General features: G+C 35.6%; 2 protein-coding genes across 3 annotated transcripts; one reads left to right on the forward strand and one right to left on the reverse strand.

Moving 5' to 3' along the window:
- thg1l (tRNA-histidine guanylyltransferase 1-like) lies at positions 1-3,641 on the reverse strand. 2 transcript variants are annotated; one of them, XM_086085027.1, is made up of 7 exons: positions 3,474-3,641; positions 2,946-3,053; positions 2,671-2,847; positions 2,432-2,601; positions 2,265-2,353; positions 1,542-1,649; positions 1-194 (listed from the first exon to the last, which is right to left on the reverse strand). In XM_086085027.1, exons 2-7 carry the CDS (start codon positions 3,047-3,049, stop codon positions 33-35), a joined length of 810 nt encoding a protein of 269 aa, XP_085941153.1. In that variant the 5' UTR covers positions 3,050-3,053; positions 3,474-3,641; the 3' UTR covers positions 1-32. The 2 variants fall into 2 exon arrangements, with proteins under 2 accessions (XP_085941153.1, XP_085941152.1); XM_086085026.1 differs by having other exon boundaries at positions 2,946-3,143.
- A 396-nt stretch (positions 3,642-4,037) lies between these two features.
- lsm11 (LSM11, U7 small nuclear RNA associated) lies at positions 4,038-9,801 on the forward strand. The gene is made up of 4 exons (XM_086084965.1): positions 4,038-4,531; positions 7,791-7,930; positions 7,990-8,073; positions 9,323-9,801. The coding sequence occupies exons 1-4, from the start codon at positions 4,081-4,083 to the stop codon at positions 9,608-9,610; spliced, it is 963 nt and encodes a 320-aa protein (XP_085941091.1). The 5' UTR covers positions 4,038-4,080; the 3' UTR covers positions 9,611-9,801.
- The last annotated feature ends 2,435 nt before the right edge of the window (positions 9,802-12,236 follow it).

The following is a 12,236-nucleotide window of genomic DNA, read 5'->3' on the forward strand; positions in this document are numbered from 1 at the left end:
GTCACTATGATGTGCGTTTATTTTTCTCAACACTAGCAGCCGTCGTCTTCCAGAATGTTTGACTGTTGCTGCCAAAACTCTTCTCCAATAATGTCACAATGGTGGGCCTGCACAATCTTCCTGCTTCGTGTCACACGCTTGTCCCTCCTCTCATCAGTCAAACCATTTGTTTGTTTGGTGACAATTTCATCATGCTGGAAAATAAAGAAAAATAAAAACAGGGTTACACTTTAAGAATATCTTTAAGGGGACATACTATGTTTTTTTATTGCTGCAATACAAATAAATTAAATGTGAATTTAACAACTTTTTAAACAATCGTTTGTTATCTGTGTATTTCTTTAAAAAAAAAAAGTGACTGCATGGGATATGTTCTTCAATTCCATTTTACAACAGTAGGGCTAATTTGCATTATATCCAACCCCACACCAAATTTCTCCTCCTATGGCATGGTCATCTAGGCTGGATGAAGATCCAGAGCTACTTCCAAGCAATGACCAGACTACACTGTCTGAAACGTTATCAAGCAGAGGCACTATCATGGTGAAACACCCTAGATTCCCCACAGGTGTTGTGACACCCATGCATCATTTCAAAGCCAAAATGGTAAGCAGAGCTGCATTGAGTTTAGTTGGATGTAGTGTTAATTTCGTCAACGAAAACTAAACAAAAATAATTTCATCAATGCACAGTTTTCACTGGAATAAAACTAGACTAGACTAAAACCCTCATTAATAAACAATAACTGCAACTAAATCAGTATGCATTTTCATTGACTAATGAAGACGAGACAAAAATGTACATCACTTAATAAAACCTGGACAAAAAACTACGGACATTTTAGTTCATGAACGAAAACATGACAAAAATTATATGATTTTGTAAAATCTTGTCTCTGCTAATCTGTCACTGTGACACTGTCATATGGCACACAGTGACACGCCCGCTTTCAAATCTGCAGCTAGTGAGTGCAACATGCACGAACACATGGGACAGACATGAGGTAGATTCCCAGTGAAAGGTTAAGAAAAAATATATATCACGTAACATTAATCCAACGTCTATAACTATAGCTATTGTATCAATAATTAAATAAGTCAAAACATAAAAAGAATAAGGGGTAGGACTAGCTAAGTCTTCTTACTCCCTTCTGAACATGTAAACCGTGACTAATGATGACTATAAGATTTTTCATCTTTTAAATCTTTTCTTTTTCTCTGCTACTTGTTCATATGTTCAATAAATAAACAAAAAAAATCACAATGCATTATTCCCTTTTCATTAAGGTTAAGACGTTTGATGTTGATGATGTTTTAACTTTTATGGTTTAAGTTCTTACAGTAAAAAGATTCAAATTCTACATAAAAAGTTGCTTGTACACTACAATAAATATTTACAGTTTGAGCCTTCTATTCTCATTGTCTGTCTATGAAATAATTGTGTCCAAATCTGTGTTCAATGTTAGATGTGTACCTTAACATGAAAACAAAGTGTCAAGATCTCAAGCAGAAATACATCAAATGAGCGTCAAATCATCTGACCTTTTCCCAGATGAGCGTGGTGCCTTTCCTATAGATGGCCGGTTCCTTGTTGTAGTTGATGTCAAACTCTGAGAACAGGATTTCATTTTTGTCAGCTGCATTCGTTCCCTGTACGAGAAGACAAATGTGATATCATGTGTGTAAAGTCTGTATTAAATTAGGTGTGCAATGGGTTAATATTTTATGCATAACTACACACTTGAAATAAAATAAAAATTATGAAAAAAGACATGTTCTTAAATTATGCACTGCTATTTATCAATGCTACAAAAATGGCAATAATTCTGAGAAACATTGTCAGCTCTATCTTGTGGCAAAAAAAAACAACTGCAGTTCTTAATGTGGTGACTGGCTGAAAACACCCGACAACCAGAGAATAAGCATTAAGAAATGTGTTGGTGTATATCGTCCAAAAAATAATGAAATTATTCAGACCACCAAAATGCGTTCATAGTAGAAGGTATTTCTTTTAATGTTATTTATTTTGGTAACTGCTTTTCAATTTATTCCTTTTATGACCGAAAAAATATTTTACATTCAAATATTTACTGTTATCATGTCTTTACTACTGCTTTGGCATTGTTTAGTAACAGAAAGGAATTCTGTAGTGAACATGATGTCCCCCTGTATTCTATATACTGTACATATAAAATACATATTTTAAATAAAACTTTGGATGACAACCCAGATATGAATTAACTATACCACTCATTGAATAGTCACCTTTAAGCGATCTCCTGCTTGAACTGTGGTTAGTTCACCTTTCTGTAAAAGGGTCCAAAACACTGTGTTGTACAAGTTATTTATGTGACCTGGAAGAGAAAATAATAAAAATAAAAATACTTTCATCGTTGTCATCATCATTATAATGACAGTTGTAACATACTTACAGTCCGCTTGTCTCCAGCTCAGATAGTCTTTCAGGTTGCGGTTGCTAGGATACAGTACCACACGTCCATCAAATCCTGGCGGGTAGAGGAGAGGCTGCTCACCAAAAAACTCTTTCCAGTAAAAGACAAAAGAGGACGAGAACTGCGATGCCACGTGGGTCATCAGCTTGCTGCCGGAAGAAATAAAGTCAAACACACAACAACAACAACAACACAAGTATGATTACACACGCAGTTACCTTGCTCTCCTCTTGAAGAAGTTGGAGGTCCTCTTGAAAACAAAACTAAACTCATCACTTTGTCCATAAGCAATGATAATATCCTCCAGCTCCTCCATGACCGAGCGAGCGCTGCGGGTCATTAGGCCCAAGGCTCGGTTGTCATTGGGTTTGGTGAACTTGTGCTGCTCCGAAAACCTAAAACAATAATGGCACCGTTAAATCTGATCTATAGGGACTATAAAATTTGTTTTCCCACAAACGTTGCAGATGTGCATTAAGAAAAGCCGACTTACTTGTGGAAGTTGCGCCCATCCAGCCTCACAACAATGTAGCAGTTTCTCAGACAGGTGTCATCTACTTCAAAGTTACGCACATATTCAAACTTGCTCTTAGCCATAGTACTAGTGGAAGAAAAATAACAGGGCAGGGGTCTCACAACACAAGACTTGACACTGTTGCAAAGTCTGCAGACATTTAGAACCTGCATGTTCCTGCAACAAAACAAATACCGATTTATTAACAATTGGTGTAGTATGTTGTCAAATGAATCCTAATTTAAAAAGGGATACATTTTTAAGGGGAAATGGGGAAAATGGTAACAGCATACTGTGTATTTTTACATACAGACATTACAGTAAATTAAAGATGTCTGTAACATAAAGTGTCAAAAATATGTAGTCAACACTATTCACGTCTTCCAACGCCTCCTCAATGAGATCCGTTTGTGTATTTGCGTTTATCCTAACAAATACTAGACAATACAACAAGAGACAACAATGACAATAAAGTAACACTAGTAATGAACATTACGTCACTCTTACCACACTTTAAACGATGGACATCTTTCAGACTGATTATAAGCAAAACAACAATTTAAAACATCCTTCTGATAGCTTTGTTATCTTGACAGTTTAACTAGTCTTCGCAAATAACATTATAAGAATCTATCAAATAGCCTAGCACATCTCAGGCGAGTTGTATTCGGTCCGTCTCTGTGTACGGTCGTACTAATAACACGGACACAATGTACATGGTTCCGGATGAAGGTAAAATAAAAATAAATATATATATTTAAAAAAAATAAAAAATAAAAAATAAATATATATATATATATATATATATATATATATATATATATATATATATATATATATATATATATATATATATATATAAAACAGAGTTAGTATACCTGACATTTTGCATTTTTGTAACAAGGTCGCGTTTGTAGTGTAGTTGTGGACGATTTTTTATTTTTTTTAATACTTAATATATTGTGCGAACTTTTAAAATAACCCTAGACATTCTAAATATGAAAACACAGAACACGTTTAAAAAGCCCCAATTATGGCTTCGGTGAACACAAGTTCGAAGATGACCGATTTCCCATGATGCTTTGCGATCTGCCTACGGCCGTTTCAAACAATAATGGAGGAGAAAGAGAGGGACAGACATAATAAGAAGCCAGATCGTCAAGAAAAAGACTCCGCTTCCAGCTCTAGTTCCTCATCTGTGCCACGATCGGTACCACGGGACGGCGACGCTTCTAAAGTAGACGTGTGTTCTGAAAAATTTGACCCACTTTTGGCCCTATACGCTCCCGCGGTGCTGCTCCCGTTTCCGAACATCAAATGTTTCAACAACGTCGCGGAGTACGAGGGCTTTCTAAAGGGGGGCCGCGGGAGAGCCAAGCCGGAGAATGTGGAGAAAAAACGGCTGAAAGCCATGAAAGGAGTAGCCGACCCGGAACGCATCGAGAGGCTCAAGAAACTCATTGTGACCAAGAAGTCAGTGGATGAGGACGAGGGAGGAAGCAGCAGTCGCGCGCAGCAATCGAGGCGACGCAAGCCTCAGAAAAATGTCCTGACGAGGATGACCCGTAGGTTCAATACACGGCATTGACACTTCTAGTAAAAGCCACTTCTACATACTGTAAAATAAGAAGAAAAACAAACAACAACAACCACTACATACAGTACGCACAGGATCGTTTTAGGATGGAGATAAAATTATTCCACAACTTTTAGCGTTATTTATTTTTATTTTACGTTTTTAGTGCAGTAGGGCCTACAACAGTTTGTTTTAGCAATATAGTGTCGTTAGCTGGTTGTGAGAAAGAGAGAGCGAGAGACTGGAAGAGTCACAGAAAGGCAAAGTAGACATACTTGGAAGTGTTGGTCGATTCATGGATCAAACACCTGTTGGGAATTTTGGCGTTCAGCTTTTGGTAAAAGAACTAGACAAGTTTTACAATAAGTACGGAGACATTGAACTGTTGTGTTTTCAAAAATTTAGAAAAGGTCAAATCAAGTTTATCTGACATGCTTCATGACTGGTGAAGAACTGACTCATCTGGAGTTGGATTTAAAAATAAGCCCAGACCAGAACAGAAGATTAACCTATTTTTAAATTTTGACTATAAATGAAACTATTTGTTATCTTAGCTTTTCAGCAATGTGAAAACAAGAACAACAATTTGATATACTCAATTTTCAAATGTCTCTCTGTTTTTAAATTAGGATCAGGATAATATGAATGCCTAAGAATTAAATGTTCAAAATTAGGAAACAAAATACAATTATTTTCATTTAATAATCCTCAGTTGTAATAAATTATACTTCTGGAGAATCATCACACACAATGGCGTAGCAAGGGTCCCCAGGGGCCCCAAGCAAGAAGGGATTGGGGGGCTCTGGCAGATGGGGTGTGGGTGGGGGGGTTGTCATGGGGCACGACAGACAACCATTCGTCAGATGCATGTTGTTAAATTTTGAAATTGCACATCTGCATCTTAAAGAATCAACTTAGTTTAGTTTATTTGGGCATGATACATTTCAGACAAACATATAAATGGATTAAAAGTTACCTAGATAACAGATATTAGTGTTTGCAGTTCAACAACATGCAATCAAAACAATTGATGATCTCTCACGGCGTTCCCCAAGGGCCAGTGCTTGGCCCGAAGTTATTTATTTATTTATTAATTATTATTATTTATTAAGTTATTTACATTATATATAAACGATATCTGCTGTGTCTCCAAAATACTTAAAAGTGTTTTGTTTGCTGTTGACACAACTCTTTATTGCTCTGTAGAAAATCTGAAACAGCTTCTGATTACGATGGAGAATGAATTAAAAGCATAAAAAAATTGGTTTGACACAAATTATCTCTAAATTTAAACAAAACAAAGTTGATAGTTTTTGGCACGAGACAGGTCAAGACCAAGTCACAATTAGAGTAGATTCTGATGAAATAGAAAGAGTGTATGAAAATTAATTTCTTGGTGTAGTTTATCGATAAAAGATTAAGCTGGAAGTCCCACAAATCCAATGTTAAAAGGAAAGTGTCCAAAATGATAGGGATCCTTTACAAAACAAAGGATGTTTTGAATAAGAAGTCATTATATACATTATATTGCTCATTATTATTACCATATCTAACCTAATTTGTGGAAATATGGGGAAATATTCAGAAGCTGTTTGAAATCAGAAACAGTGACTATGATTTGAGGGGTATAAGTGTCGATAAAAAATTCAAAACGAGAACAAATATTAAGCAAAGGTGTGTTATAAGTATAAGTGCAGCTGTTTATGTGTAAGTTTGTGTTTTTTGTATGGGGTAGGACTTGATAAGTTTTTTTACTTTTTCCTACTCCCTTTTGAACATGGAAGCTGTGCTTAATGATGATTATGTATGTAAAAAAACACGTTTATTTTAAATCTTTTAATTTTAATTGCAGCATTTCTGTTGCTAGTTTATATGTTCAATAAATAAACTAATTATAGGGATCCTTTACAAAACAAAGGATGTTTTGAATAAGAAGTCATTATATACATTATATTGCTCATTATTATTACCATATCTAACTTATTGTGTGGAAATATGGGAAAATGCTTACAAAACAAATACTTAGCCTCTTTTCAAATGACAAAAATAGCAGTAAGGATTATTAACCAATCGAAATATACAGAACCAACAAATTCACTATTTATCAATTTAAACACAATTAAATTTTATGATCTAGTTGAGTTTAAAATTGCTCAAATAATGTACAAGGTACACAACAACCTACTTTGCAACAATATTCAGAAGCTGTTTGAAATCAGAGACAGTGACTATGATTTGAGGGGTATAAATAAGTGTGTATTAAAAAAATCAAAACGAACAAATAGTAAGCAAAGGTGTGTTACAATTATAGGTGTATATCTGTAAAAATGCTTATCAACTAAATGTACAACACTGTTGGCATATCTATGCATGTATAAGTGCAGCTGTTTAAGTGTAAGTTTGTGTTTGTTTCTTTTTTGTATGGGGGTAGAACATGATACGTTTTTTTCTTCTTCCCACTCCCTTTTGAACATGTAAGCGGTGCTTAATGATGTTTATGTATGTAAAAAAAAAAATATATATATATATATATATATAACAATAATTAATAATTAAGTCTAAATAGCATTCCCAAGTTGTTTTTCTAAATATTTTCTTCAATACAATTGCTTAAATATGGAAGAATAAGTTAGCAATAAAGTATGTGGAGAGATTTTTCATTAGGCATGTACCTGCATTACCTCACTATAGCAATATTTTTTTCTAATTTAGAACGGTTGCTAAATTAATTGTGCTTCATTCAAATGACTAGTTGAAACAAAAAAACAGTTATACAATATTAAAGTGCGAACATATTTATTTAAACAAACAACATTTGGAACCATTGGGGGGGGGGTGACAAAAAGGTTTGGAGGTACACCAGCCAAAAAAGCTTGCTAGCCGTACGTTAAGTGGAAGTCAACCATAAACATTTCTTCTATGTGACCTCACTAGTCTAAAAATGACATTGTGTGTGATTAATATTACAGTTGTGGAATAAGACTTATGAGGCAAAATTCATCCATCTCAAGGGGCAGCCATTTTGCCACTTGCTGTCGACTGAAGATGACATCAATGTTGCTCAGGGCTCAGGCAACGACCAATCACTACAGCGCACCTGTTTTCTGAAGCTGATCTTAAACCATTTTTACCTTTACATATTTACTTTCATTCATCTCAGAACACACACAAAGACAAGAATGTTTTGTAACACACATAACTGCACAATATCACAGCTGAAACCAACCTAAGATGTGTTTTGTGTGCAGTATGCAAAGGCAGTCCTTTAGCCGAACTGCACAAATGTGTGGAGCAGAGGATAAGAGTCAAAGTCCACATCAGGACCTTCAAAGGACTGAGGGGCGTGTGCTCCGGCTTCGTGGTGGCCTTCGACAAGTTCTGGAATTTGGTGAGTACTTGGACGGGATTGTCATTGGAGGCGGTTGCTGATTGTTGTCTCGTTGTCAGGCCATGGTGGACGTTGATGAGACGTACAGAGAGCCTCTTCTTGGGAAGGCCTTGTACCACGACAAGGCCCTCACCATTTCACGGGTAGGCTATTTACTAGGGCCCGACTGATATGCATTTTTTTAGGCCGATGCCAATACCCATTTTTGGCTGAGATAATACTGATTATTTAAAAAATATATAGATAATGAATCAAATTATCCCATACCTATTCCTTCTTAATGGGTGTCACTTACTTTTGCTATTAAGATTTACTCTGCTTTGAATGACAAGTCCATAGTATGACCTTATCAACAAATTTCATGAAGTATACAAGATTATTATATATATTTATGTGTCACTAATAAAACCATTCTTACTTGTTTACAACTGCTGTACTGAATATGGTTAGAGTACATAATTGGGCTGGAAAAATAGCAATCACGATTATTTGATTGAGATTGATTCAAACAATTTGTGATTTAAAAACTTAGTATTTATTTAACTACTAAAGCTGCTCAATTATTTAAAAGTGTCTTCGTAGCGTCTTGCCCATTCATCCCTGCACCTTGTTTTTGTCAAGTATAAATTATGTGGAATTCAAGCCTATTGACCGTTCCTTTGCGTGTTGGCCTCTTGGGGGCAGTGTGGTGCCGTGCATCCATGGTGTACACACTTAAAGTGAGTACAGAAGAAAGTTACGATTGAATTCTATTAAAATAACTCGTTTTTCACACATCGGGAAGAATTTGTGCCTTTGCGTAGTGTTATCTTACCTGTGAGTATGTGTTTCTACAAGATTTGTGTGTGGAAATTAGTTATTTGAAGGAAAAACACTCCCGAGGTCGATGCTAACTTCCGGTTAGCATTTGAATGGGATCCTCCCTTTGCTTTTAGCATTAGCGCAAGGCTAGCGATGTTTTAAAAACGAAGCATGTTTTGTATTAAAATATACAGTGGATGTTATTCTTATTGTCGTGTGTTTAGTTTTACAGTTAACTCCAACTGAGATGTCATTAAACAGTTTAAAGGACGCTTGGGGGACAACAGAATAACCACAATATCATACGCTACACACTTGCTAGTTACGCAAGCAAAAATGGTGCATTCAGGGCACTTTCACAGCGTCAGAAACGTCATTTTTCTTAGGTTACGTTCAAAACGTTTTAAGGGGGAAATAATCGGGCATTTGCCCCATGTTTTGGCTGATGTTTAAAGGGCAATAATCGGCCGGGCGCCACTGTTTACTCATTTGTGATTACACGTCTGATAAACAACTCTTAGTATGATCAAAACTGTGGAATGTTTTATGTACATGTTCACTCATCCCAATGTGGTTAAAATGTTTGCACAGCTCTTTGAGAAGCTGAAGCTTCAGGAGAGCTCAGGAGGTGAAGGCGCTACCATGAAGCAGTGTGTCCAGGGAGAGAGTGGCCAGGGTCCGCCTTCAAACCTAAAGGGGACTTCAGAACATTCGTCCACTCACCTCAAAGGTGACCGCAAGTCATCAGAGCCACTGAAGGGCGCAAAGACAAGCCAGGAGAAAGAGTGCAGGGCATATGGCAAGGTCCATACTCGCCACATCAACCAGCTGTTCATCAGGGGAGAGAATGTTCTCCTGATCAACCCTCAACCGCTCTGACAGCCCCTGACTTCATTCCTTTTTGTGCCACTTCATCTAAAGCTATGTGTTGAATGCTGCTGTGAAACAGGCAGAGATCTGTGAAAATAGGCCAGGGTTGATCATACTGTATATCATGTTGATATGTAAGATTTGCGTTGTGTTTCACACAAATCACCTTGTGGTTGAGGAATTAAAGATTGATGCCTGTTCGTTTTGGTGTCCTTTTACGTCATTTGAGATCAAACAATGGCGATTGACGCACACATGGACACAATATCTTGGGCTGGTGTAAATTGAAATTGTATTTTACTTGAACCTTACATGACTGGGCTGAAACAGAAGTAAAGCTACTGCAGTCACTGCCATAAATTCATTTTTTTTTTAAGATTATAAAAAATTTGGGGCAATAAGTGATTCAATTTTTTAATTGTAATTAATCGCATGACTATTTAACTCATGATTAATCACAAATTTTATATCGGTTCTAAATATACAATAAAAAATTCTAGGTTTTCATACTCATAACAAAAGTGGGATTTTTTTTAAACTAATAGAACTAGTTAAAATAAATTTTTGACGTCGAAGGCAGTGAATGAATTCAAAACAAGAAAAGATAAAAAAATCAGGCAATTAAAGTTTTTAATCGTTATTAATCGCATGACTTCACTATTTAAGTCGCGATTAATCACAAATTTTATATCGGTTCTAAATGTACAATTTAAAAAATTCTAGGTTTTCATACTCTTAACAAAAGTGGAAACAAATGTTAAACTAATAGAAATAGTTCAAATTATTTTTTTTACGTTTATAGCTGTCAATGGCAGTGAATGAGTTAAAAAAAAAAGGGGCAAATTTGCAACGAAATAAAATGTACATGGATATTATCTAATGACTAATGAACCCTACTTTTTTATTCCTAAACAGTATTGCTATTGATACACGTTGACGTTTCTAAGTTATGAACAGCAAGCAGTGAAGGAGAAGAAGAATACGGCGCACTTATGGTTTTTAATTCGATTGTTATGTTTTATGATATTTTTGATTGTTATATTAATTGGAACTTTACTACTGCATCTGAGACTATGGTGTGTTTGAATTTACACACGGATTATGTTGCTCACATAAGAATGTTGTAAATCGCAGACCCCTTAGTTACAGTATTTGTTGGTCGTCCAAGTGTGGCCCGCCGGGTTCTTTAGTCTGACCCATCGAGAATTCATGTTGTTAAGAGTGCTGTATTTATTGCCTTAATGTAACCATTTTCCACTCAAAATTTGTTAATAAAAATGTACTTATTCATGGTTTATTTATTATTAATTTATTTTAAAAACTAATACAATAATTAATTGATTTGTTGTAAATAAAATGAAAGAATAATTAAAGTACAACTTTAATATGAATGAATAATGGCTTGATTAATTATATTCAAAATAATTTTAAATAAAATACAAACTGAGAATTAATTATTGTTTTATTATCCACATAAACTAATTTACATACGACAACTTTTAAACCTTATCTGTCCATTTTCAAAATAAACGTATTACAGATTTTCATTTTGTTCATTTTTATGGTTGCCAGAGCTAAACAAACATACATTTGGTCCGTTGGTGGCGCGTGAACAACCCAACAACCATAAAATCGTAAATCGTTATTTTATATATGCTGTACAGTATTTTTTTTCTTCTCACGACTGCGTTTTGGTACCATCCAGCAGGTGTCAGCATACACACGGCGCTTACGGCGGGGCCATCGTCTCCAGCTTGTCTCTTGATGTTGCTTTTCCAGTTAGTTTGAGCAGGAATGACAGCGCGGTCTCAGCGGACTTCATAAATGCATTATGAATAATTGAGTTTGCGATGCTCGAGATTGCAGATGGCACTCAAAAGCTGTCATTTGTCTTGACGTCTCGAATTGCTTTTACTCTTTAATGGGCACATTACCCATAAAAGCACAATTTACGGCATCTCGTGGAAGCTGCAATGTAGATGTTTTTTGTTTTTTTTGTGTTTTAATGGCAGAGGTTGCTCGTCCTGTTGCTGATATTTTTGTGTTTTCTAATTTTAATTGGAGTGCAATGAAAGTAGGTCAGTTGCCTTATTTGAAACCAGAACGGAGTTGCTTTTATAATCAATGTACTGTACGTTCACCTTGCAGTCACGCCCACTTTCCGTCACAGCGTCCTTCAGAATAAAAAGTTTTCTTTTTTTCTTCTAAAAAATAAACTAAATTTTTACTTTTCTCTCTTTAGCCCAGGCAGGTGTTCTGTAGTCATGAAACTTTGTCTTGTGTAAAACAGACACAGGAGTACAAGCTGTCGTACTGTAAATGGCACTAAGATGACGTCATATACAGCAATTACATAAAACCGTAAAAAGAAAAAATCCTCAGGTTTTTAAATGTTTAGTTTGGGCAATATATACATGCCATAGCCATGTACATAAAACTATCAAGCAATCAAGTTCACTTATTAGATGTCTACAATTTCTCAACGCTGCTACTAGATTCACAAGACTTTTCAGAGTTTACGTATCTTGATACTTTTGATCACGTTTCCATCAACTACAAGTAGTGAGCATCACTTGTGCTGCTTGAAGCGCTTTCGAATGACGCTAACAACGCACCAAATAACACACACCATTAA

This window comes from Leptonotus elevatus, chromosome 9, assembly GCF_054856555.1.
Source record: "Leptonotus elevatus isolate MCC_2025b chromosome 9, RoL_Lele_1.0, whole genome shotgun sequence".
In the NCBI taxonomy this organism is placed as follows: Eukaryota; Metazoa; Chordata; class Actinopteri; order Syngnathiformes; family Syngnathidae; genus Leptonotus; species Leptonotus elevatus.

Coding starts and splice junctions, on each gene's coding strand:
- thg1l (XM_086085026.1), bottom strand. CDS start 3,139: ATGCAGGTTCTAAATGTCTGCAGACTTTGCAACAGTGTCAAGTCTTGT. Junction 2,354..2,431: donor GAGCTGGAGACAAGCGGACT/GTAAGTATGTTA, acceptor TTTCTCTTCCAG/GTCACATAAATAACTTGTAC. Junction 1,650..2,264: donor AAGCAGGAGATCGCTTAAAG/GTGACTATTCAA, acceptor CTTCTCGTACAG/GGAACGAATGCAGCTGACAA.
- lsm11 (XM_086084965.1), top strand. CDS start 4,081: ATGGAGGAGAAAGAGAGGGACAGACATAATAAGAAGCCAGATCGTCAA. Junction 4,532..7,790: donor TGTCCTGACGAGGATGACCC/GTAGGTTCAATA, acceptor TTTTGTGTGCAG/TATGCAAAGGCAGTCCTTTA. Junction 7,931..7,989: donor TCGACAAGTTCTGGAATTTG/GTGAGTACTTGG, acceptor TCTCGTTGTCAG/GCCATGGTGGACGTTGATGA.